The 27,333-nt window shown below is 41.4% G+C and overlaps 2 protein-coding genes across 4 annotated transcripts in view; one reads left to right on the top strand and one right to left on the bottom strand.

Moving 5' to 3' along the window:
• The window catches only part of LOC133548678 (E3 ubiquitin-protein ligase TRIM9-like), a 47,831-nt gene that overhangs the window by 3,215 nt on the left and 17,283 nt on the right, over nt 1-27,333 (bottom strand). Inside the window, exons 2-6 of the mRNA XM_061893649.1 lie at nt 22,347-22,442; nt 22,153-22,275; nt 1,950-2,060; nt 208-361; nt 4-107 (exon numbers count right to left, since the gene is read on the bottom strand). Coding sequence (XP_061749633.1) covers nt 4-107; nt 208-361; nt 1,950-2,060; nt 22,153-22,275; nt 22,347-22,442 — 588 coding nt within the window. The remainder of the gene's footprint in view (nt 1-3; nt 108-207; nt 362-1,949; nt 2,061-22,152; nt 22,276-22,346; nt 22,443-27,333) is intronic.
• On the top strand, nt 9,270-25,922 carry LOC133548986 (uncharacterized). Of its 3 annotated transcripts, none has more exons than XM_061893984.1 (2): nt 9,270-22,045; nt 22,159-25,922. In XM_061893984.1, exon 2 carries the CDS (start codon nt 24,572-24,574, stop codon nt 25,706-25,708), a length of 1,137 nt encoding a protein of 378 aa, XP_061749968.1. In that variant the 5' UTR covers nt 9,270-22,045; nt 22,159-24,571; the 3' UTR covers nt 25,709-25,922. The 3 variants fall into 3 exon arrangements, with proteins under 3 accessions (XP_061749968.1, XP_061749967.1, XP_061749969.1); XM_061893983.1 differs by having other exon boundaries at nt 22,192-25,922; XM_061893985.1 differs by having other exon boundaries at nt 22,195-25,922.

Here is a 27,333-nt window from a genome sequence, read left to right on the forward strand (position 1 = left end):
GTATCCATCCACCGCGATGGTGGAGAGCGGAGGCTGTTTCCATGACAACGTGGCGCTGTTGTTCTCCGTGCAGCATTCTTCCAGCTGGAGCATGGGGGCAGCCGGCACTGAGGAGGAGGGGGAGGCGTAATTGTTTTTTTTTTTCAAAGAAATGGCGATTTTATGAGGTACACCTGCACCGTCCGTGTGGACCGGATGTTTCTTCACCTTTCATCTGCACAAAGTCCAGCTGTTGGATGGTCTGAAGCAAGGGGGCGCTGTCCAGCGTCAGGTCAAAGTCGCTGCTCATCCTGGGAGTGAGCGTTCCTTTCCCCCACTGGCTCTCCGTCATCAGAACCCGCCGGATCAGCGCGTCCGAGATCTGACAACATAATATATGCAGCTTTAAAACACACACGAGTGAATGCAAAGCATACTTGGTCGACATCCATACAGGTCACACTGAGGGTGGCCCTGTAAACAATTTTAACACTGTTACAAATGTGTGAACCCACACCAAACAAGAATGACTAACATTTCGGGAGAACATCCGCACCGTGACACAACAGAATGAATATGTGTGAACCCACACCAAACAAGAATGACAAACACATTTCGGGAGAACATCCGCACCGTGACACAACGGAATGAACATGTGTGAACCCACACCAAACAAGAATGGCAAACACATTTCGGGAGAACATCTGCACCGTAACACAACAGAATGAATACCCAGAATCCTTTGCAGCACTAACTCTTCCGGGACGCTACAATATACACCCCCCCCCCCCCCCCCCCCCGCTACCACCAAACCCCGCCCGCTACCACCAAACCCCGCCCACCTCAGGTTGCCTCAGTTAAAGCCTGATCCCCGACATTGATGAACTTGCATCCAAGAAAAGACAGATTTGAGCAGTAAAAAGGCCTGAATGATTGATTTATTCAACGTTATTTTATTTTCAAATATGTTAGCCTGTGGAAAAAGTTATTGTTGATATTTACCTCAAAAGGCTGCAAGAAGAAAAGAGGCGTTTAATTTTTTATTTACATTTTTTTGAAAGTTGATTTTGCACTATTGACTTATATTAGCGTTGCAAACTGAGCAATAGTTAACGTTTCATTAATTGAATTAATTTAAAACTTCTTCTCACTCCGACGCTTACCAAAGGCATGCGGTAAATTTAGGCCTGCGCTTATAAATTTGAGTGTGATGTAAGGATACCATCATGAAAAGCACATATCATAAAAAAAAAACTTTATTATGGTCTTACCTTTACTTATAAATGAAGTCCATGCGCAGCTCCTTCTGATCAAAAGCATCGATAACTTGTTTATAGAAGTCTTCCTTATCTTTCTTCGGTTTTAAAAGTCTCGATGGAGATCTTCCTTTATTACCTCCTGCCTTGATTGAAAGTCCAGTCGCAAGAAGGATCACTAGCGCCCTCTACCACCAGGAGGCGGGAGTCATTTAATGACTCATATTTGACACACGCAGCTACGGTATATTAATAAAACATAGCTGCTTACTGTTCTTTTTAGCATATTCAATAGCTTGGACCTTAAATCCTACTGAATAGCTCTTAATCTTCTTCCCTTTACGCGATTTCAAATCATTGAAATCAGCTTCCTCCATCGTGACGTGACGAGTTTGACCCTGGGGAAATTCTAGGCATATGCAAATTATTTGGTGAAACGAGTTTGACCCAGCGGAAATTCTAGACATGCGCTAATAAAAATAATACATTGAGAAACGAGTTTGACCCGGCGTTAATGTTAAGCATGCGCTAATTATTTTACGAAACGAACAGTAATTCTAGACAGGCGCATACTTTATACCCGGCGGCAATTCAAGGAAATACGGTAGTTCAACCGTGGCCCGTGTATTTGTTCAGTTTTAAATTCGGCCCACTCCGTGTTTGACTTTGACACCCCTGCTGTAGTTCGTCCACAGGAGGCGTAAGAAAACTGACCTGGAGGAAACCACTGGGGTCGTTCTCCTTGATGACCTCCAAGCAGTACTCCATCAGGCCGGTGGTCTGGCGCAGCTTCACCGTGCAGTGAGAGATCTGATCCCGCACCACCTGTGGCAAAAGGCAGAAGAAGACACTTTTTAAATCGGGAAAGTGTGGATGACGGGTCCACGGTCGGCGAAGGACGGGTCCTGTCGCCGACCGAAGGACGGGCCCTGTCGCCGACCGGAGGACGGGCCCTGTCGCCGACCGGAGGACGGGCCCTGTCGCCGACCGGAGGACGGGCCCTGTCGCCGACCGGAGGACGGGCCCGGTCGCCGACCGGAGGACGGGCCCGGTCGCCGACCGGAGGACGGGCCCTGTCGCCGACCGGAGGACGGGCCCTGTCGCCGACCGGAGGACGGGCCCTGTCGCCGACCGGAGGACGGGCCCTGTCGCGGACCGGAGGACGGGCCCTGTCGCGGACCGGAGGACGGGCCCTGTCGCGGACCGGAGGACGGGCCCTTTCGCGGACCGGAGGACGGGCCCTGTCGCGGACCGGAGGACGGGCCCTGTCGCCGACCGGAGGACGGGCCCTGTCGCCGACCGGAGGACGGGCCCTGTCGCCGACCGGAGGACGGGCCCTGTCGCCGACCGGAGGACGGGCCCTGTCGCCGACCGGAGGACGGGCCCTGTCGCGGACCGGAGGACGGGCCCTGTCGCCGACCGGAGGACGGGCCCTGTCGCGGACCGGAGGACGGGCCCTGTCGCCGACCGGAGGACGGGCCCTGTCGCCGACCGGAGGACGGGCCCTGTCGCCGACCGGAGGACGGGCCCTGTCGCCGACCGGAGGACGGGCCCTGTCGCCGACCGGAGGACGGGCCCTGTCGCCGACCGGAGGACGGGCCCTGTCGCCGACCGGAGGACGGGCCCTGTCGCCGACCGGAGGACGGGCCCTGTCGCCGACCGGAGGACGGGCCCTGTCGCCGACCGGAGGACGGGTCCTGTCGCCGACCGAAGACGGGTCCTGTCGCCGACCGAAGACGGGTCCTGTCGCCGACCGAAGACGGGTCCTGTCGCCGACCGAAGACGGGTCCTGTCGCCGACCGAAGACGGGTCCTGTCGCCGACAGAAGGACGGGTCCTGTCGCCGACCGAAGGACGGGTCCTGTCGCCGACCGAAGGACGGGTTGACGTTCAACACTTTCGAAACCTGAGAAGAATCGTCTGAGACGTCACCTGTATCGTACTTTCACCACCCAGACCATAGTGCCAGTCTACTTCCTCACGTCCGCAGCCTGAAGATGTCCTGGCAAACAGGAAAAACCACGGCACAGACGGACGGAGGGGTTGCCAGGCAACAGTAACCTTGCCGGCGGGCTGAGAGGGGGGGGGAATCCTCGGCGGAGAAAGGATACACACGAGCGGCGCGGGGCGACACATATCTGACATCACCTTGGAGATCACCCACGCTTCTGATATCATCTCAGGAGTCTTGGCACGGGAGGATTTTCCTCTGAGACACATATTTCATGAACTAAAAGACCTCGCTGAGTATTTCCATTGGAGTAGTGGTATCCCGATCTGATGTTGATATCGGTGTGATATCAGGAAAGGCGTCGGATAATATCGGCCTGCATGTAAAATGTTCAGACATCCAGTCAACATCTGAACGTCCTCCAATAAGCACGCAAGGTTGGTATTTTTAAATTTTTTATTTTAGTCAAGTCTTTTACTTAAAGTAAACACAAGTCCTTACGACCAGGTCGCCCGTAAGGACCAGATGAGTCGCCCGCTGGCCTGTTCTAAAAATAGCTCAAATAGCAGCACTTACCAGTGAGCTGCCTCTATTTTTTAAATTGTATTTATTTACTAGCAAGCTGGTCTCGCTTTGCTGGACATTTTTAATTCTAAGAGAGACAAAACTCAAATAGAATTTAAAAATCCAAGAAAATATTTGAAAGACTTGGTCTTCACTTGTTGAAATAAATTCATGTATTTTTTATACTTTGCTTCTTATAACTTTCAGAAAGACAATTTTAGAGAAAAAATACAACCTTTAAAATGATTTTAGGATTTTTAAACACATTTTTACCTTTTAAATTCCTTCCTCTTCTTTCCTGACAATTTAAATCAATGTTCAAGTAAATTGATTTTTTTATTGTAAAGAATAATAAATACATTTTAATTTAATTCTTCATTTTAGGTTGTTTTTTCAAAGAAGAATATTTGTGAAATATTTCTTCAAACTTATTGTGATTAAAATTGAAAAAAATATATTCTGGCAAATGTAGAAAATCTTTAAAATGAAATTTAAATCTTATTTCAAAGTATTTAGAATTTCTTTTAAAATTTTTGTTCTGGAAAATCTAGAAAAAAATATTATTTCTTTGTTAGAAATATAGCTTGGTCCAATTTGTTATATATTCTAACAAAATGCAGATGGGATTTTAACCTATTTAAAACATGTCATCAAAATTCTAAAATTAATCTTAATCAGGAAAAATGACTAATGATGTTCCATAAATTATTATTATTATTTTTTTCAAAAAGATTCGAATTAGCTAGTTTTTCTCTTCTTTTTTTGGGGGGGTGAATTTTGAATTTTAAAGAGTCGAAATTAAAGATTAACCATGTTTCAATATTTTTTCCTCTTTTCTCCTCTTTTAAACCATTCAATTAAGTGATTTTTTTCATCATTTATTCTCTACAAAAAAACCTTCCGTAAAAGGAAAAAAAAACTTACGAAGGAATGACAGACAGAAATAACCACAGTTCTAGTACTAACCCTGGGGGCCGTAGATCATACATTTGCGAGAGCCGACACACAACCTGCAAGCAAACTGAATATTCCTCCGTAAAAAGATGCAGAGTGAACGTAATAATTCATGTGTTCATCACTGCTGGTTTGTTTTTTATTTTTCCCCATAAAGGAAAGTTGAAGTCACCTCTTTGTGGCGAGTGCGGTTGTCACGGTGATGAAACCCGCTCATTTTTACCCCTTGAAAAGCGCCTCCTGGTACATTTGCGCACACACGCACACACACACACACACACACACACACACACACACACACACGGCGGTCACTGCAGCAGCTGAAGAAGACAAACCACTTTGCTTGTGTGTTGACACTATCAGGACACCGCCGTCGCCTGCAATGCACCTCGCTCCACTTTTGTAGGAGTCACATTCCCGCACATTTTGTAAGAAGAACGTGGCATTCATTACCAAGACATTTTTTTTAGGGTCCTTGGCCCATGGCATGAAACTGCTGTGTTTTATTATTATTCCGCACCTACGCGCTGTAATTTGACCCCCTTAACATGCTTCAAAACTCACCAAATTTGACACACACGTCGGTATAGCAAACCTTCCCAACATATTAAGCAACCAATCCCCCAAAATGAAAATTGCGCTCTAGCGCCCCCTAGGAAAAAAATTACAGACAAAACTGCATGTAACTTCTGTTAGGAATGTCATAGCGACATGAAACAAAAACTCCTATGTAGGTCTGACTTAGATCCAATTTTCATACACTCACTTCTTTCAGCAAAAATCTACAGGAAGTTGGCAAAAACCCCTTCAAAATAAAATTTTCGCAAAAAATGCCATTTTTGCGCTCTAATTTGACCCCTTTAAAATGCTTCAAAAGTCACCAAACCTGGCGCACACATAAGGACTGGCGAATATTGCCATCTAATGAAAAAACCAAACCCCAAAACTCAAAATTGCGCTCAAGCGCTATTTTTGAATAAAACACTGAAAAAACTGCTCCTAGGAAGAAAACACAGACAAAACTGCTTGTAACTTCCGGTAAGAATGTCGGAGAGACATGAAACAAAAACCTCTATGTAGGTCTCGCTTGGACCTACATTTCATAGATTGACAACCCCCAACAAAAATCAACAGGAAGTTTGCAATCCCCCCTTCAAAACAAAAGTTTTATAAAAACCGGTCACCTTTCTTCAAACATTATCTCCTCTGAGTTCGTTTGTTGTTTCGGCTTCAAACTCGCACAGGAGAGAGATTGAACCCTTCTGATTAAAAGTATAGAACAGAGTTTTGATAAGTTCTCAGGTTTTGATTTTACGCGCCTTCAAAGAACCCCTGTGCAAAGTCTCCTAAAAAATGTCATTTTTGCCTCTTTGAGCTGTTATTTGACCCCCTTAAAATGCTTCTAAACTCACCAAACTTGACACACACATCACGTCTGGCAAACCTTCCCAACATATTAAGCAACCAATCCCCCAAAATGAAAATTGCGCTCTAGTGCCCTCTAGGAAAAAATTACAGACAAAACTGCATGTAACTTCTGTTAGGAATGTCATAGCGACATGAAACAAAAACTCCTATGTAGGTCTGACTTAGACCCAATTTTCATACACTCACTTCTTTCAGCAAAAATCTACAGGAAGTTGGCAAAAACCCCTTCAAAATAAAATTTGCGCAAAAAATGCAATTTTTGCCTCTTTGCGCTGTAATTTGACCCCTTTAAAATGCTTCAAAAGTCACCAAACTTGGCGCACACATAAGGACTGGCGAATATTGCGATCTAATGAAAAAAACCAAACCCCAAAACTCTAAATTGCGCTCTAGCGCTATTTTTGAATAAAACACTGAAAAAACTGCTCCTAAGAAGAAAACACGGACAGAATTGCATGTAACTTCCGGTAAGAATGTCGGAGAGACATGAAACAAAAACCTCTATGTAGGTCTCGCTTAGACCTACATTTCATAGATTGACAACCCCCAACAAAAATCAACAGGAAGTTTGCAATCCCCCCTTCCAAACAAAAGTTTTATAAAAAACCGGTCACCTTTCTTCAAACATTATCTCCTCTGAGTGCGTTTGTGGTTTTGGCTTCAAACTCACACAGGAGAGAGATTGAACCCTTCTGATTAAAAGTATAGAACAGAGTTTTGATAAGTTCTCAGGTTTTGATTTTACGCGCCTTCAAAGAACCCCTGTGCAAAGTTTCCTAAAAAATGTCATTTTTGCCTCTTTGAGCTGTTATTTGACCCCCTTAAAATGCTTCTAAACCCACCAAACTTGACACACACATCAGGTCTGGCAAACCTTCCCAAAATATTAAGCAACCAATCCCCCAAAATGAAAATTGCGCTCTAGCACCCCCTAGGAAAAAATACAGACAAAACTGCATGTAACTTCTGTTAGGAATGTCATAGCGACATGAAACAAAAACTCCTATGTAGGTCTGACTTAGATCCAATTTTTATACACTCACTTCTTTCGGCAAAAATCTACAGGAAGTTGGCAAAAACCACTTCAAAATAAAATTTTCGCAAAAAATGCAATTTTTGCGCTGTAATTTGACCCCTTTAAAATGCTTCAAAAGTCACCAAACCTGGCGCACACATAAGGACTGGCGAATATTGCGATCTAATGAAAAAACCAAACCCCAAAACTCAAAATTGCGCTCAAGCGCTATTTTTGAATAAAACACTGAACAAACTGCTCCTAGGAAGAAAACACAGACAAAACTGCTTGTAACTTCCGGTAAGAATGTCGGAGAGACATGAAACAAAAACCTCTATGTAGGTCTTGCTTAGACCTACATTTCATAGATTGACAACCCCCAACAAAAATCAACAGGAAGTTTGCAATCCCCCCTTCAAAACAAAAGTTTTATAAAAACCGGTCACCTTTCTTCAAACATTATCTCCTCTGAGTTCGTTTGTTGTTTCGGCTTCAAACTCGCACAGGAGAGAGATTGAACCCTTCTGATTAAAAGTATAGAACAGAGTTTTGATAAGTTCTCAGGTTTTGATTTTACGCGCATTCAAAGAACCCCTGTGCAAAGTCTCCTAAAAAATGTCATTTTTGCCTCTTTGCGCTGTAATTTTGACCCCTTTAAAATGCTTCAAAAGTCACCAAACTTGGCGCACACATAAGGACTTGGCGAATATTGCGATCTAATGAAAAAAACCAAACCCCAAAACTCAAAATTGCGCTCTAGCGCTATTTTTGAATAAAACACTGAAAAAACTGCTCCTAGGAAGAAAACACGGACAGAATTGCTTGTAACTTCCGGTAAGAATGTCGGAGAGACATGAAACAAAAACCTCTATGTAGGTCTCGCTTGGACCTACATTTCATAGATTGACAACCCCAACAAAAATCAACAGGAAGTTTGCAATCCGCCTTCAAAACAAAAGTTTTGTAAAAACGGTCACCTTTCTGTCAAACATTATCTCCTCTGAGTGCGTTTGTGGTTTGGCTTCAAACTCGCACAGGAGAGAGATTGAACCCTTCTGATTAAAAGTATAGAACAGAGTTTTGATAAGTTCTCAGGTTTTGATTTTACGCGCCTTCAAGAACCCCTGTGCAAAGTCTCCTAAAAAATGTCATTTTTGCCTCTTTGAGCTGTTATTTGACCCCCTTAAAATGCTTCTAAACTCACCAAACTTGACACACACATCAGGACTGGCAAAAATTGCGATCTGATGAAAAAACCTAACCTCAAAACTCAAAATTGCGCTCTACCGCCCCCCTAGGAATAGAACACGGACAAACTGCTCCTAGGAAGAAAACACAGACAAAACTGCTTGTAACTTCCGGTAGGAATGTCAGAGAGACATGAAACAAACAACACTATGTAGGTCTCACTTAGACCTACATTTTAATAATTAACATACTTTGGCAAAAATCAACAGGAAGTTTAATATTTTCACTTCAATGCAACAACTGCATTACTTTCACAATGCATTAGATTCTCAAAATAGTGGCTCCAAGGCGTCTTCTAGCGCTTATCCGGCCGTGGGTCTCGGGGGCAGCAGCCAAAGGCGGACCCGACCAACACTGCTTGCAGCTTTAATTTTTTTTTGTATTTAGTGCACGTATAAGATTGAAAGGCATACTGGGTGATTTAGCTCAGTTGGTGCAAACAAACACTTACCAATCGACGGATTTAAGTTGCTCCAGTGTCAATGCGAAAGTCCTGATCGTTTGGTCCGCATATTTTACCGGCGATGCTAACGCAGACATCGCCGAATAGCGTGAATAGCTTCAGTTTCTTCTTCAATTTTGTTTTCGCTATCTGCCTCCATACTCCAACCATCCGTTTCAATACATAAGCAGCTGAAATCCGAGTCTGAATCCGAGCTAATGTCGCTATATCTTGCTGTGGTAACCGCCATTGTTTATTTGTATTGGCAGCACTGTGTGACGTCACAGGAAAATAGACAGTGGCTTCGAGAGAGCGAAAATAAGGCACTTTAAAGCTTTTTTTAGGGATATTCTGGGACGGGTAAAATTTTGAAACAAAATTCCAAAAATAAAATAAGCCACTGGGAACTAATTTTGATTGGTTTTAACCCTTTTGAAATTGTGATAATGTTCCCCTTTAACATGACACTGATGAGGAACTTGGATTGGAAACACTGAGCTGCATAACAGGATGTTGGGTAAGAGTCTGGAACATTCCCGTTTCTGCCGCTTTGTGCATAGCAACAAGTATAGTTGGCCAATTAAATGGTGGGGCAGAGGTCACATGGACAATAACCACTGTATTGTCGAGAATAATGTGATGTGTTGTATCACCATAGCAACGAGGAAGGTGGTTGGCTGAGAAGCGTAACCACCCCAAAACAGAGGGTATATAGGAATGTTGACTTCGCTATTATACGGGATTCCGTACTTCTACGTCGCATCCAATGGACCACAGAGAAGACCTCTGATCTGCTTGGACTGAAAGAACTTTTCCAGCTCTCCAAACAGAACCTGATTCGACGAACAAGAGACTTTTCTCCATTTCTGAGATAACGGCAAAAGAGGAACAAAACTTCCTGTCCACCCGAGGAACCAGGGCGTTGGCCGCTCAGGCCTCGGCTCGCGGCCGCCACCACTTCTCCTTTAGCGCTCCCCTCTTCTGCTGACGCAGACGAAGCCTGGATGTGATCGCCGGGCCCGGTGATCCATCTGGCTTCCTCCAAATTTGCAATAGACCCACTTTTTGGACACTTTTAGCCTTTTTCCCTTTTTGGAAAGCTCGTTTCGTTTCGTTTAGGGGTACTTTTGGGGTTTTGTCTCGTTTTTCCATCTTCCCCTTTTTGTTTTTTTTTGTGGATTTCCGGGTTTTATTTTATGATTTTTCCCCTTTTTCGGGCTAGTCTGTTTTTCGGGTTTTATTTGATACTTTCTCCCCTTTTTTGGGACCTTGCGGTTTTCGGTTTACCGACTTTAGTTTTGAATCTTTCCGATTTATGGGAACCGATTCGAGCATTCCTCTTTTTGGGAACATCCCCCGAAGAACCTGGCACAGTAAGACCCATTTGAACTTCTACTAAAACTGATATAGAGACACATTGATTAGCCATTTATTACATCATTGCAATGATTTTAGTTATTTTCTTTAGTTATTGATGATTATTGGGAATGATTTATTGACGCTTTGCAACGCTTACGCTATCGAACCTGCAATAAAAGGCATCATATAAAGAAAGAAGAATTCATGCCCCTTTGTACCACCTCGTCCTTGATGTAATACAGCAGGGTTTGTACGTGTCCAACACCTAGCTCTGAAGGGTCACTCTGACGTAGTCCACTTACAATATGTCCTGTAAGGGTTTTTCCTTATCCGAGCCCCCGAATTTAACCTAGTCAGTAACAAGAGCCAACATTCATTAGAGGCGAGCTACCCATAAACGGCGGGATCTGTGATTTAGACCCGGTCTTACGAGATAGGCTTCTCTGCTGGGTAGACCACGGAAGGAAGAGGGACAGAACCCGAACCACCAGAACCACCACAGGGTAGTAGAACTAGGCTAATTGCCCTCGCCATCCAGCGGAGTAGAGCCTGCTGGATGGACGCAAGGAAGCTCGGAAGCAAAAAAGAGAGGTAAGGAAACAAACAATGAAGACAGGAAGGAAGGAAGGAAAAAAGAATGTAAGGAAGGATAGAAAAAGAGAAGGTGGAAGAAAGCAAGGAGGAATGGAAAGAAGGAACAACGCAAGAAAGGAAGGAAAGTAAGAAAGAAAATAGGTAGGTAGGTTAGGATGCAAGGATGGAAGGAAAGTAAGGCGTAATCAAGGATAGAAGGAAACAAAGGAAGGAAGCAAGGAAACAAAGATTGGGAGAAAGGGAAGGAAGGAAGGAATATAGGAAGAAAAAATGGATGAATAAAAAGTAAGAAGGAAGGTAAGAAAAAAGAATAGAAGGAGCAAGCCAGGAAGAGAGGTAGGAATTAACAAAGGAAGGAAGAGAAGAAGGAAGGAAGGAAGGAAAGAAGAATGTAAGAAAGTTTGGAAAAAAAACAAAGCTGGAAGGAAGCAAGGAGGAATGGAAAGAAGGAACACAGCAAGAAAGGAAGGAAATTAAGAAAGAAAATAGGAAGCAAGGAAGGATGTTAGGATGCAAGGATGGACGCAAGGAAGAAAAGAAAGGTGGAATCAAGGATAGAATAAAACAATGAAGGAAAGAAGGAATCAAGGAAGGTAGGCTGGGAAAAAGGAAGGAAGGAAGAAGCAAGGAAGATAGGTAGGAATTAACAATGGAAGGAAGAAAAGAAGGAGGGAAAGAAAGAAGGAAAGAAGAATGGAAGGAAGGATAGAAAAAGAAACGCTGGCAGAAAGCAAGGAGGAATGGAAAGAAGGAACAAAGCAAGAAAGGAAGGAAAGCAAGAAAGAAAATAGGTAGGTAGGTTAGGATGCAAGGATGGAAGGAAAGTAAGGCGTAATCAAGGATAGAAGGAAACAAAGGAAGGAAGCAAGGAAACAAAGATTGGGAGAAAGGGAAGGAAGGAAGGAATATAGGAAGAAAAAACGGATGAATAGAAAGTAAGAAGGAAGGTAAGAAAGAAGAATAGAAGGAGGAAGCCAGGAAGAGAGGTAGGAATTAACGAAGGAAGGAAGGAAGAAAGGAAAGAAAAATGGAAGGAAATATGGAAAAACAAAAGCTGGGAGAAAGCAAGGAGGAATGGAAAGAAGGAACAAAGCAAGAAAGGAAGGAAAGTAAGAAAAATAAAGGAAGCAAGGAAGAAAGTTAGGATGTGAGGAAGGAAAGAAAGGTGGAATCAAGGATAGAAGAAAACAATGAAGGAAGGAAAGAAGGAAGCAAGGCTGGGAAAAAAGGAAATAATTTAGGAAGCAAGAATGGATGAACAGAAAGTAAGGAGGAAGCAAGGAAGAGAGGTAGGAATTAATGATGAAAGAAGGAAGGAAGGAAGGAAGGAAGGAACGAAGAATGTAAGGAAGTTTGGAAAAGACAAAGCTGGAAGGAAGCAAGGAGGAATGGAAAGAAGGAACACAGCAAGAAAGGAAGGAAATTAAGAAAGAAAATAGGAAGCAAGGAAGGATGTTAGGATGCAAGGAAGAAAAAAGTGGAATCAAGGATATAAGAAAACAATGAAGGAAGGAAAGAAGGAAGCAAGGCCGGGAAAAAAGGAAGGAATGTAGGAAGCAAGAACGGATGAACAGAAAGTAAGAAAGAAGGAGGAAGCAAGGGAGAGAGGTAGGAATTAACGATGAACGAAAGAAAAGAAGGAAGGAAGGAAGGAAAGCAGGAAGGAAGGAAGGAAAGAAGAATGTAAGGAAGTTTGGAAAAAACAAAGCTGGAAGGAAGCAAGGAAGCAAGGAGGAATGGAAAGAAGGAACAAAGCAAGAAAGGAAGGAAAAGAAGAAAGAAAATAGGTAGGTAGGTTAGGATGCAAGGATGGAAGGAAAGAAAGGCATAATCAAGGATAGAAGAAAACAAAGGAAGGAGGCAAGGAAACAAAGATTGGGAGAAAGGGAAGGAAGGAAGGAATATAGGAAGAAAAAACGGATGAATAGAAAGTAAGAAGGAAGGTAAGAAAGAAGAATAGAAGGAGGAAGCCAGGAGGAGAGGTAGGAATTAACGAAGGAAGGAAGGAAGAAAGGAAAGAAAAATGGAAGGAAATATGGAAAAAGAAAAGCTGGGAGAAAGCAAGGAAGAATGAAAAGAAGGAAAACAGCAAGAAAGGAAGGAAAGTAAGAAAAAAAAAGGAAGCAAGGAAGGAAGTTAGGATGCAAGGAAGGAAAGAAAGGGGGAATCAAGGATAGAAGAAAACAATGAAGGAAGGAAAGAAGGAAGCAAGGCTGGGAAAAAAGGAAAAAATGTAGGAAGCAAGAATGGATGAACAGAAAGTAAGAAAGAAGGAGGAAGCAAGGAAGAGAGGTAGGAATTAATGATGAAAGAAGGAAAGAAGGAAGGAAGGAACTAAGAATGTAAGGAAGTTTGGAAAAGACAAAGCTGGAAGGAAGCAAGGAGGAATGGAAAGAAGGAACACAGCAAGAAAGGAAGGAAATTAAGAAAGAAAATAGGAAGCAAGGAAGGATGTTAGGATGCAAGGAAGAAAAAATTGGAATCAAGGATAGAAGAAAACAATGAAGGAAGGAAAGAAGGAAGCAAGGCCGGGAAAAAAGGAAGGAATGTAGGAAGCAAGAACGGATGAACAGAAAGTAAGAAAGAAGGAGGAAGCAAGGGAGAGAGGTAGGAATTAACGATGAACGAAAGAAAAGAAGGAAGGAAGGAAGGAAAGAAGAATGTAAGGAAGTTTGGAAAAAACAAAGCTGGAAGGAAGCAAGGAGGAATGGAAAGAAGGAACAAAGCAAGAAAGGAAGGAAAGTAAGAAAGAAAATACGTAGGAAGGTTAGGATGCAAGGATGGAAGGAAAGTAAGGCGTAATCAAGGATAGAAGAAAACAAAGGAAGGAAGCAAGGAAACAAAGATTGGGAGAAAGGGAAGGAAGGAAGGAATATAGGAAGAAAAAATGGATGAATAAAAAGTAAGAAGGAAGGTAAGAAAAAAGAATAGAAGGAGCAAGCCAGGAAGAGAGGTAGGAATTAACAAAGGAAGGAAGAGAAGAAGGAAGGAAGGAAGGAAGGAAGGAAGGAAAGAAGAATGTAAGAAAGTTTGGAAAAAAAACAAAGCTGGAAGGAAGCAAGGAGGAATGGAAAGAAGGAACAAAGCAAGAAAGGAGGGAAAGTAAGAAAGAAAATACGTAGGTAGGTTAGGATGCAAGGATGGAAGGAAAGTAAGGCGTAATCAAGGATAGAAGAAAACAAAGGAAGGAAGCAAGGAAACAAAGATTGGGAGAAAGGGAAGGAAGGAAGGAATATAGGAAGAAAAAATGGATGAATAAAAAGTAAGAAGGAAGGTAAGAAAAAAGAATAGAAGGAGCAAGCCAGGAAGAGAGGTAGGAATTAACAAAGGAAGGAAGAGAAGAAGGAAGGAAGGAAGGAAGGAAGGAAGGAAAGAAGAATGTAAGAAAGTTTGGAAAAAAAACAAAGCTGGAAGGAAGCAAGGAGGAATGGAAAGAAGGAACACAGCAAGAAAGGAAGGAAATTAAGAAAGAAAATAGGAAGCAAGGAAGGATGTTAGGATGCAAGGAAGAAAAGAAAGGTGGAATCAAGGATAGAATAAAACAATGAAGGAAAGAAGGAATCAAGGAAGGTAGGCTGGGAAAAAGGAAGGAAGGAAGGAAGAAGCAAGGAAGATAGGTAGGAATTAACAATGGAAGGAAGAAAAGAAGGAGGGAAAGAAAGAAGGAAAGAAGAATGGAAGGAAGGATAGAAAAAGAAACGCTGGCAGAAAGCAAGGAGGAATGGAAAGAAGGAACAAAGCAAGAAAGGAAGGAAAGTAAGGCGTAATCAAGGATAGAAGGAAACAAAGGAAGGAAGCAAGGAAACAAAGATTGGGAGAAAGGGAAGTAAGGAAGGAATATAGGAAGAAAAAATGGATGAATAAAAAGTAAGAAGGAAGGTAAGAAAGAAGAATAGAAGGAGCAAGCCAGGAAAAGAGGTAGGAATTAACGAAGGAAGGAAGAGAAGAAGGAAGGAAGGAAGGAAAGAAGAATGTAAGAAAGTTTGGAAAAAAAAACAAAGCTGGAAGGAAGCAAGGAGGAATGGAAAGAAGGAACACAGCAAGAAAGGAAGGAAATTAAGAAAGAAAATAGGAAGCAAGGAAGGATGTTAGGATGGAAGGATGGACACAAGGAAGAAAAGAAAGGTGGAATCAAGGATAGAATAAAACAATGAAGGAAAGAAGGAATCAAGGAAGGTAGGCTGGGAAAAAGGAAGGAAGGAAGGAAGGAAGAAGCAAGGAAGATAGGTAGGAATTAACAATGGAAGGAAGAAAAGAAGGAGGGAAAGAAAGAAGGAAAGAAGAATGGAAGGAAGGATAGAAAAAGAAACGCTGGCAGAAAGCAAGGAGGAATGGAAAGAAGGAACAAAGCAAGAAAGGAAGGAAAGTAAGAAAGAAAATAGGTAGGTAGGTTAGGATGCAAGGATGGAAGGAAAGTAAGGTGTAATCAAGGATAGAAGAAAACAAAGGAAGGAAGCAAGGAAACAAAGATTGGGAGAAAGGGAAGGAAGGAAGGAATATAGGAAGAAAAAACGGATGAATAGAAAGTAAGAAGGAAGGTAACAAAGAAGAATAGAAGGAGGAAGCCAGGAAGAGAGGTAGGAATTAACGAAGGAAGGAAGGAAGAAAGGAAAGAAAAATGGAAGGAAATATGGAAAAACAAAAGCTGGGAGAAAGCAAGGAGGAATGGAAAGAAGGCACAAAGCAAGAAAGGAAGGAAAGTAAGAAAAATAAAGGAAGCAAGGAAGAAAGTTAGGATGCAAGGATGGATGCGAGGAAGGAAAGAAAGGTGGAATCAAGGATAGAAGAAAACAATGAAGGAAGGAAAGAAGGAAGCAAGGCTGGGAAAAAAGGAAGGAATGTAGGAAGCAAGAACGGAGGGAACAGAAAGTAAGGAGGAAGCAGGTAGGAATTAACGATGAAAGGAAGGAAAGAAGGAAGGAAGGAAAGAAGAATGTAAGGAAGTTTGGAAAAAACTACGCTGGAAGGAAGCAAGGAAGCAAGGAGGAATGGAAAGAAGGAACACAGCAAGAAAGGAAGGAAATTAAGAAAGAAAATAGGAAGCAAGGAAGGATGTTAGGATGCAAGGATGGACGCAAGGAATAAAAGAAAGGTGGAAACAAGGATAAAAGAAAACAATGAAGGAAAGAAGGAATCAAGGAAGGTAGAATGGGAAAAAGGAAGGAAGGAAGGAAGAAGCAAGGAAGATAGGTAGGAATTAACAATGGAAGGAAGAAAAGAAGGAGGGAAAGAAAGAAGGAAAGAAGAATGGAAGGAAGGATAGAAAAAGAAAAGCTGGCAGAAAGCAAGGAGGAATGGAAAGAAGGAACAACGCAAGAAAGGAAGGAAAGTAAGAAAGAAAATAGGTAGGTAGGTTAGGATGCAAGGATGGAAGGAAAGTAAGGCGTAATCAAGGATAGAAGAAAACAAAGGAAGGAAATGAAGGAAGCAAGGAAACAAAGATTGGGAGAAAGGGAAGGAAGGAAGGAATATAGGAAGAAAAAACGGATGAATAGAAAGTAAGAAGGAAGGTAAGAAAGAAGAATAGAAGGAGGAAGCCAGGAGGAGAGGTAGGAATTAACGAAGGAAGGAAGGAAGCAAGGAAAGAAAAATGGAAGGAAATATGGAAAAAGAAAAGCTGGGAGAAAGCAAAGAGGAATGGAAAGAAGGAACAAAGCAAGAAAGGAAGGAAAGTAAGAAAAAAAGGGAGCAAGGAAGGAAGTTAGGATGCAAGGATGGATGCAAGGAAGGAAAGAAAGGTGGAATCAAGGATAGAAGAAAACAATGAAGGAAGGAAAGAAGGAAGCAAGGCTGGGAAAAAAGGAAATAATTTAGGAAGCAAGAATGGATGAACAGAAAGTAAGAAAGAAGGAGGAAGCAAGGAAGAGAGGTAGGAATTAATGATGAAAGAAGGAAAGAAGGAAGGAAGGAACTAAGAATGTAAGGAAGTTTGGAAAAGACAAAGCTGGAAGGAAGCAAGGAGGAATGGAAAGAAGGAACACAGCAAGAAAGGAAGGAAATTAAGAAAGAAAATAGGAAGCAAGGAAGGATGTTAGGATGCAAGGAAGAAAAAATTGGAATCAAGGATAGAAGAAAACAGTGAAGGAAGGAAAGAAGGAAGCAAGGCCGGGAAAAAAGGAAGGAATGTAGGAAGCAAGAACGGATGAACAGAAAGTAAGAAAGAAGGAGGAAGCAAGGGAGAGAGGTAGGAATTAACGATGAACGAAAGAAAAGAAGGAAGGAAGGAAGGAAAGCAGGAAGGAAGGAAGGAAAGAAGAATGTAAGGAAGTTTGGAAAAAACAAAGCTGGAAGGAAGCAAGGAAGCAAGGAGGAATGTAAAGAAGGAACAAAGCAAGAGAGGAAGGAAAGTAAGAAAGAAAATAGGTAGGTAGGTTAGGATGCAAGGATGGAAGGAAAGTAAGGTGTAATCAAGGATAGAAGAAAACAAAGGAAGGAAGCAAGGAAACAAAGATTGGGAGAAAGGGAAGGAAGGAAGGAATATAGGAAGAAAAAACGGATGAATAGAAAGTAAGAAGGAAGGTAAGAAAGAAGAATAGAAGGAGGAAGCCAGGATGAGAGGTAGGAATTAACGAAGGAAGGAAGGAAGAAAGGAAAGAAAAATGGAAGGAAATATGGAAAAAGAAAAGCTGGGAGAAAGCAAGGAAGAATGAAAAGAAGGAAAACAGCAAGAAAGGAAGGAAAGTAAGAAAAAAAAAGGAAGCAAGGAAGGAAGTTAGGATGCAAGGAACGAAAGAAAGGGGGAATCAAGGATAGAAGAAAACAATGAAGGAAGGAAAGAAGGAAGCAAGGCTGGGAAAAAAGGAAAGAATGTAGGAAGCAAGAATGGATGAACAGAAAGTAAGGAGGAAGCAAGGAAGAGAGGTAGGAATTAATGATGAAAGAAGGAAGGAAGGAAGGAAGGAACGAAGAATGTAAGGAAGTTTGGAAAAGACAAAGCTGGAAGGAAGCAAGGAGGAATGGAAAGAAGGAACACAGCAAGAAAGGAAGGAAATTAAGAAAGAAAATAGGAAGCAAGGAAGGATGTTAGGATGCAAGGAAGAAAAGAAAAGTGGAATCAAGGATAGAAGAAAACAATGAAGGAAGGAAAGAAGGAAGCAAGGCTGGGAAAAAAGGAAGGAATCTAGGAAGCAAGAACGGATGAACAGAGAGTAAGAAAGAAGGAGGAAGCAAGGAAGGGAGGTAGGAATTAACGATGAAAGAAAGAAAAGAAGGAAGGAAGGAAGGAAGGAAGGAAAGAAGAATGTAAGGAAGTTTGGAAAAAACAAAGCTGGAAGGAAGCAAGGAGGAATGGAAAGAAGGAACAAAGCAAGAAAGGAAGGAAAAGAAGAAAGAAAATAGGTAGGTAGGTTAGGATGCAAGGATGGAAAGAAAGTAAGGCGTAATCAAGGATAGAAGAAAACAAAGGAAGGAAGCAAGGAAACAAAGATTGGGAGAAAGGGAAGGAAGGAAGGAAGGAATATAGGAAGAAAAAACGGATGAATAGAAAGTAAGAAGGAAGGTAAGAAAGAAGAATATAAGGAGGAAGCCAGGAAGAGAGGTAGGAATTAACAAAGGAAGGAAGAAAAGAAGGAAGGAAGGAAGCAAGGAAAGAAAAATGGAAGGAAATATGGAAAAAGAAAAGCTGGGAAGAATGGAAAGAAGGAACAAAGCAAGAAAGGAAGGAAAGTACAGTAAGAAAAAAAAGGAAGCAAGGAAGGAAGTTAGGATGCAAGGATGGACGCAAAGAAGGAAAGAAAGGTGGAATCAATGATAGAAGAAAACAATGAAGGAAGGAAAGAAGGAAGCAAGGCTGGGAAAAAAGGAAGGAATGTAGGAAGCAAGAACGGATGAACAGAAAGTAAGAAAGAAGGAGGGAGCAAGGAAGAGAGGTAGGAATTAACGATGAAAGGAAGAAAAGAAGGAAGGAAGGAAGGAAAGAAGGAAGGAAGGAAGGAAAGAAGAATGTAAGGAAGTTTGGAAGAAACAAAGCTGGAAGGAAGCAATGAAGCAAGGAGGAATGGAAAGAAGGAAAACAGCAAGAAAAGAAGGAAATTAAGAAAGAAAATAGGAAGCAAGGAACGATGTTAGGATGCAAGGATGGAGGCAAGGAAAAAAGAAAGGTGGAATCAAGGATAGAAGAAAACAATGAAGGAAGGAAAGAAGGAAGCAAAGCCGGGAAAAAGGGAAGGAATGTAGGAAGCAGGAACGGATGAACAGAAAGTAAGAAAGAAGGAGGAAGCAAGGAAGAGAGGTAGGAATTAACGATGAAAGGAAGAAAAGAAGGAAAGAGGAATGTAAGGAAGTTTGGAAAAACAAACCTGGAAGGAAGCAAGGAGGAATGGAAAGAAGGAACACAGCAATAAAGGAAGGAAATTAAGAAAGAAAATAGGAAGCAAGGAAGGATGTTAGGATGCAAGGATGGATGCAAGGAAAAAAGAAAGGTGGAATCAAGGATAGAAGAAAACAATGAAAGAAAGAAGGAATCAAGGAAGGTAGGCTGGGAAAAAGGAAGGAAGGAAGGAAAGAAGGAAGGAAGGAAGAAGCAAGGAAGATGGGTAGGAATTAACAATGGAAGGAAGAAAAGAAGGAAGGAAAGAAAGAAGGAAAGAAGAATGGAAGGAAGGATAGAAAAAGAAAAGCTAGCAGAAAGCAAGGAGGAATGGAAAGAAGGAACAAAGCAAGAAAGAAAAGAAAGTAAGAAAGAAAATAGGAGGCAAGGAAAGAAGTCAGGATGCAAGGAAGGTGGATTTAAGGATAGAAGAAAACAATGAAGGAAGGAAAGAAGGAAGCAAGGAGGCAAGGCTGGGAAAAAAGGAAGGAAGGAAGGAATGTAGGAAGCAAGAACGGATGAATAGAAAGTAAGAAGGAAGGAAGAAGCAAGGAAGAGAGTTAGGAATTAACGATGGAAGGAAGGAAGAAAGGCAGGAAGGAAGAAGCAAGGAAGATAGGTAGGAATTAACGATGGAAGGAAGAAAAGAAGGAAGGAAAGAAAGAGGGAAAGAAGAATGGAAGGAATGATAGAAAAAAGAATAGCTGTCAGAAAGCAATGAGGAATGGAAAGAAGGAACAAAGCAAGAAAGAAAAGAAAGTAAGAAAGAAAATAGGAAGCAAGGAAAGAAGTTAGGATGCAAGGAAGGTGGATTTAGGGATAGAAGAAAACAATGAAGGAAGGAAGCAAGGAGGCAAGGCTGGGAAAAAAGGAAGGTAGGAATGTAGGAAGCAAGAACGGATGAACAGAAATTAAGAAGGAAGGAGGAAGCAAGGAAGAGAGTTAGGAATTAACAATGGAAAGAAGAAAGGAAGGAAGGCAGGAAGAAAGGAAGGAAGGAAGAAAGAATAAAGAAAAGCTAGAGAAAGCAAGGAGGAATGGAAAGAAGGAACTTAGCAAGAAAGAAAGGAAAGTAAGAAAGAAAATAGGAAGCCAGGAAGGAAGTTAGGATGCAAGAAAGGAAAGAAAGGTGGAATCAAGGATAGAAGAAAACAATGAAGGAATGAAATAAGGACGCAAGGAAGCAAGGCTGGGAAAAAGGAAATAAAGAAGAAAGCAATGAAAGAAGGAAGGATGTAAAAAAGGAAGGAAGGAAGTTAGGATGCAAGGATGGAAAGAAAGGTGGAATCAAGGGTAGAAGACAACAATGAAGGAAGTAACGAAAGAAGCAAGGAAGGAAGACTGACAAAAAAAAGGAAGGAAGGAAGGAATGTAGGAAGCAAGAATGGATGAATAGAAAGTAAGAAGGAAGGAATGAAGGAAGGAAGGAAGGAAGGAAAGAAGAATGGAAGGAAGGATGGAAAAATAAAAGCTGGAAGAAAGCAAGAAAGCAAGGAGGAATGGAAAGTAGGAACATAGCAAGAAAGAAAGGAAAGTAAGAAAGAAAATAGGAAGCCAGGAAGAAAGTTAGGATGCAAAGAAGGAAAGAAAGATGGAATCAAGGATAGAAGAAAACAATGAAGGAAGGAAAGAAGGACACAAGGAAGCAAGGCTGGAAAAAAAGGAAATAAGGAAGAAAGCAATGAAAGAAGGACGGATGTAAAGAGGGAAGGTAAGGAGGTGTGTGGAAGGAAGGAAGGAAGTTAGGATGCAAGGATGGAAAGAAAGGTGGAATCAAGGGTAGAAGACAACAACGAAGGAAGGAAAGAAGGAAGGCTGATAAAACAAGGAAGGAAGGAAGGAAGGAATGTAGGAAGCAAGAACAGATGAATAGAAAGTAAGAAGGAAGGAAGGAAAGAAGAATGGAAGGAAGGATAGAAAGATAAAAGCTGGAAGAAAGCAAGAAAGCAGGGAGGAATGGAAAGAGGCAACAAAGCAATTAAGAAAGGAAAGTAAGAAAGAAAATAGGAAGCCAGGAAGGAAGTTAGGATGCAAGGAAGGAAAGAAAGGTGGAATCAAGGATAGAAGAAAATGAAGGAAGGAAAGAAGGATGCAAGGAAGCAAGGCTGGGAAAAAGGAAATAAGGAAGAAAGTAATGAAAGAAGGAAGGATGTAAAGAAGGAAGATAAAGAGGTGTGTGGAAGGAAGGAAGGAAGTTAGGATGCAAGGATGGAAAGAAAGGTGGAATTAAGGATAGAAGAAAACAATGAAGGAAGGAAAGAAGGACGCGAGGAAGGAAGGCTGACAAAAAAGGAAGGAAGGAAGGAAGGAAGGAATGTAGGAAGCAAGAATGAATGAATAGAAAGTAAGAAGGAAGGACGGAAGGAAGGAAGGAATTAATGATGGAAGGAAGAAAAGAAGGAAAGATGGAAAAAGAAAAGCTGGAAGGAAGCAAGGAGGAATGGAAAGAAGGAACAAACCAAGAAAAGAAAGGAAAATAAGAAAGAAAATAGGAATCAAGGAAGGATGTTAGGATGCAATGACGGACGCAAGGAAGGAAAGAAAGGTGGAATCAAGGATAGAAGAAAACAATGAAGGAAAGAGGGAATCAAGGAAGGTAGGCTGGGAAAAAGGAAGGAAGGAAGAAAGCAATGAAGGAAGGAAGGAAGGAAGGAAGGAAGGTAGAAAGGAAGAAAGAAATGAAGGAAGGAAGGAAGGAAGGAAGGTAGAAAGGAAGGAAGGAAGGAAGGAAGGTAGAAAGGAAGAAAGAAATGAAGGAAGGAAGGAAGGAAGGAAGGTAGAAAGGAAGGAAGGAAGAAAGAAATGAAGGAAGGAAGGAAGGAAGGAAGGTAGAAAGGAAGGAAGGAAGGTAAGAAGGAAGGAAGGTGTGTAACATGCATTAGTTAGTTTCTTCTTCATCAGTGATGTCATCATGAAGAAGAAGATTGCAGTCACATGACCTCCATGAGGTGAGTGTGAGAAAGTAATGACATGCAATATTCAGCAACAACACAAACATACACAATATCAGTGTGTTGTTGTTGTTGTTGTTGTTGTTGTTGTTGTTGTTCCTCACCTTCAGCTTGTGTTCGTGCTCGTTGTTGACGCGCCCCAGCAGCTGCGCCTTCCGCCGGTTGAGAGCGTCGATGAGGGCGTCGCACTGCGCCACCAGACAGGCCTCGAACTCCACGCCGTTCTCCTGCAAGATCCACAACACCCATGATGCTTTGTGTGGAAGTGCGGGGGCGTGCGACACGGCGCCGCTCGCACCTGGATGTGCTGCACCGTGTTCCTCAGCTCCACCAGGAACTCCTTGGCCTCGCTGGCTCGATCGGAGAGTCCGTTGAGCGCCTGGGACAGCTGACCCTGGAGGAGAGACAACGTGTTAGACCTTGGACCTGGGAAACAAACCACCACAACATCTGTGTCCTGGCTACTCAGCACAACATGGGTGACCAGGTGACCTACTCAGTGGCCCAGTGGGTAGAGTGTCCGCCCTGGGATGGGTAAGTCGTGAGTTCAAACCCGGTATTTTGTGGGTTTGGCACTGAATGGAGATGTGGACATGCGGAGTAAGTACTCTTCATTCTCTAGCGGGTGACTTTTCAAATGATGCTACATATTAGCAGTCATGCTACTTTTTGTAGCAACGTGACGAATTACGGTTGTCTGTTCGACATATTTAAGGCTGCCATGGATGAAGTGCTGGCTGTCCAGGGTCGGGACCCGGGGTGGACCACATGCCGGTGCGTCAGTTGGGGACATCTCTGCACTGATGACCTGTCTCCACTCAGGATGGTCTCCTGTTGGCCCCACTATGGACTGGACTTTCACTATTGTGTTGGATCCACTATGGACTGGACTCTCACTATTATGTTGGATCCACTATGGACTTATGCTGGACTCTCACACTTATGTTAGATCCACTATGGACTGGACTCTCACTATTATGTTAGATCCACTATGGACTGGACTCTCACTATTATGTTAGATCCACTATGGACTGGACTCTCACTATTATGTTAGATCCACTATGGACTGGACTCTCACTATTGTGTTAGATCCACTATGGACTGGACTCTCACTATTATATTAGATCCACTATGGACTGGACTCTCACTATTATGTTAGATCCACTATGGACTGGACTCTCACTATTATGTTAGATCCACTATGGACTGGACTCTCACTATTATGTTAGATCCACTATGGACTGGACTCTCACTATTATGTTAGATCCACTATGGACTGGACTCTCACTATTATGTTAGATCCACTATGGACTGGACTTTCACTATTCTGTTAGATCCACTATGGACTGGACTTTCACTATTATGTTGGATCCACTATGGACTGGACTCTCACTATTATGTTAGATCCACTATGGACTGGACTCTCACTATTATTTTAGATCCACTATGGACTGGACTCTCACTATTATGTTAGATCCACTATGGACTGGACTCTCACTATTATGTTAGATCCACTATGGACTGGACTCTCACTCTTATGTTAGATCCACTATGGACTGGACTTTCACTATTCTGTTAGATCCACTATGGACTGGACTTTCACTATTATGTTAGATCCACTATGGACTGGACTTTCACTATTCTGTTAGATCCACTATGGACTGGACTTTCACTATTATGTTAGATCCACTATGGACTGGACTCTCACTATTATGTTAGATCCACTATGGACTGGACTCTCACTATTATTTTAGATCCACTATGGACTGGACTCTCACTCTTATGTTAGATCCACTATGGACTGGACTCTCACACTATTATGTTAGATCCACTATGGACTGGACTCTCACTATTATGTTAGATCCACTATGGACTGGACTCTCACTATTATGTTAGATCCACTATGGACTGGACTCCCACACTATTATGTTAGATCCACTATGGACTGGACTCTCACTATTATGTTAGATCCACTATGGACTGGACTCTCACTATTATGTTAGATCCACTATGGACTGGACTCCCACACTATTATGTTAGATCCACTATGGACTGGACTCTCACTATTATGTTAGATCCACTATGGACTGGACTCTCACTACTTTGTTAGATCCACTATGGACTGGACTCTCACTATTATGTTAGATCCACTATGGACTGGACTCTCACTATTATGTTAGATCCACTATGGACTGGACTCTCACAATATTATGGTTATGACATCATTAAAGTCCGTTAGTGTGTAAAGTTTAAAACTAAGACATCCAGTCACAGGAATTTAGTGAAAGTCTTTTAAAATGTGAGTCCTGGGCAAACAATAAAAGTTGAGGTTTCAAGTCTTTGCTCAGCTGTCGCCTTCCACGCTGCCGTCTGTGGAATATCAGCGGCAGCTGTCATGCTGCTCCCAAACGTCGTAGGTCAAAGGTGAACCCCTCACGGACACAAGGCCTATTTGAGTGGCGAATATGGCACACGAGAGACAAGACGATACAAAATGGCACACGAGAGACAAGACGATACAGTATGGCACACGAGAGACAAGACGATACAATATGGCACACGAGAGACAAAACGATACAGTACGGCACACGAGAGACAAGACGATACAATATGGCCCACGAGAGACAAGACGATACAGTATGGCACACGAGAGACAAGACGATACCGTATGGTACACGAGAGACAAGACGATACAATATGGCACACGAGAGACAAGACGATACAATATGGCACACGAGAGACAAGACGATACAGTATGGCACACGAGAGACAAGACGATACAAAATGGCACAGGAGAGACAAGACGATACCGTATGGCACACAGGAGACAGGACGATACAATATGATACACGAGAGACAAGACGATACAATATGGCACACGAGAGACAAGACGATACCGTATGGCACACGAGAGACAAGACGATACAATATGGCACACGAGAGGCAAGACGATACAATATGGCACACGAGAGACAAGACGATACCGTATGGCACACGAGAGACAAGACGATACAATATGGCACACGAGAGACAAGACGATACAGTATGGCACACGAGAGACAAGACGATACAAAATGGCACAGGAGAGACAAGACGATACCGTATGGCACACAGGAGACAGGACGATACAATATGATACACGAGAGACAAGACGATACAATATGGCACACGAGAGACAAGACGATACCGTATGGCACACGAGAGACAAGACGATACAATATGGCACACGAGAGGCAAGACGATACAATATGGCACAGGAGAGACAAGACGATACAATATGGCACACGAGAGACAAGAGGATACAATATAGCACACGAGAGACAAGACGATACAGTATGGCACACGAGAGACAAGGCGATACAAAATGTCACACGAGAGACAAGACGATACAATATGGCACACGAGAGACAAGACGATACAATATCATTCTGTTGTATCATTGTTTATACATTGTGTGTTAACGGAAAACTTTTTAGTATCAAACCCTTAATGAGGAAGCTGGGAAGCACACGGACAAGAGCGGGAATAACGAAGCTAAGCGAGTGGAATATTATTATTGCACAGTTGAATATATGTATATTATATTTATATTACTCTCATGTGATAATGCTGTATAATAGACTGTATTTATATTATTCACATGTGAATAATGTTGTATAATAGACTTTATTTATATTATTCACATGTAAATAATGCTGTATAATAGACTTTATTTATATTATTCACATGTGAATAATGCTGTATAACAGACTTTATTTATATTATTCACATGTAAATAATGCTGTATAATAGACTTTATTTATATTATTCACATGTAAATAATGCTGTATAACAGACTTTATTTATGTTATTCACATGTGAATAATGCTGTATAATGGACTTTATTTATATTATTCACATGTAAATAATGCTGTATAACAGACTTTATTTATATTATTCACATGTGAATAATGCTGTATAACAGACTTTATTTATATTATTCACATGTAAGTAATGCTGTATAATAGACTGTATTTATATTATTCACATGTAAATAATGCTGTATAATAGAGTATTTATATAGTTTAAATGTAAATAATGCTGTATAGTATTTATTGTCTATTGTGAGTGAGTTGTGGTGCTGAATTTCCCCCAGGGATCAATAAAGTACTTTCTTTTCTATTCTATTTAATAGCATCGTAGTCCACTTTCAGCCCACGTCAGCTAATACTCACACAGAACAATAATAATAATAACATTTATCCATATTAAAATCACAGCTTTCATGTGGTAAAACATGATGTGCAACAGGATGAGTGCATTATTCATCACTTGCATCATCAATAATGCACGAGACGCTCTTATTGACACCAAAAAAGCAGTACAATCTTGGTGATAATAATAATAATAATTATGAGCGCAGGGAAATGGGAATCCTTATTTGACGCCCACACGGGACGGCGCCAAAGGAAATGGGACGCACGTGATTTATTCTCAGCGCTGTCCGATTTATCGAGCGAGAGCGTCCACGAATATGCCCGAGAAATAATACTGCGGTTTTACATTTAAAAGGGAAATATTTAGTGAATTCATTCATATTAATTATAATAACAACAATAATACATTTTATTTAGAAGCACTTTTATAAGAACTTGAAGACAATTAACAATAAGCAAAAAGTAGAATAAAAAAAAATAATGCATACATAATAGTTCTGTTTATTTTACTGCATTTCTAAGAGTTAAAATACTATTTAATAGCATTTTTAAGGGTTGAAATACTTTCATTTATGAGTTTTAAGGGTTAAAAGACTATTTCATGGCATTTTTTTAAGGATTAAATCATTATTTTTTAAGGTCGAAAGACTACTTTAATGTATTTTTTAAGGTTTAAAAGACTATTTTATGACATTTTTTAAGGGTTGAATATTGAATTTTATTGCATTTTTTAAACAACTAAATGATTATTTTAAAACATATTTAAGGGTTGAAAGACCGTAATTAAAGAAAAATGTTTAAAGGTTGAAACATTGTAATTACTAGTATGGCATTTTTAAGAATTAAATTATTGTATTTTATGGCATTTCTAAGGGTTAAAATACTATTTCATAGCATTTTAAAGGGTTGAAATGCTGTGATGTATGAGTTTTAAGTGTTAAAAGACTTTTAAGGCATTTTTTAAAGGATAAAATCATTATTTATTTTAAAGTTGAAAGACTACTTCAATGTATTTTTTAAAGTTTAAAAGACTATTTTATGACATTTTTTAAGGGTTAAAATAATTTTGGCATTTTTTAAATAATTAAA

This window comes from Nerophis ophidion, linkage group LG03, assembly GCF_033978795.1.
Source record: "Nerophis ophidion isolate RoL-2023_Sa linkage group LG03, RoL_Noph_v1.0, whole genome shotgun sequence".
In the NCBI taxonomy this organism is placed as follows: Eukaryota; Metazoa; Chordata; class Actinopteri; order Syngnathiformes; family Syngnathidae; genus Nerophis; species Nerophis ophidion.

Bases quoted from the DNA above. Each gene is read 5' to 3' on its own strand.
- LOC133548986 (XM_061893984.1), top strand. From the start codon at position 24,572: ATGGCACACGAGAGACAAGACGATACAATATGGCACACGAGAGACAAA.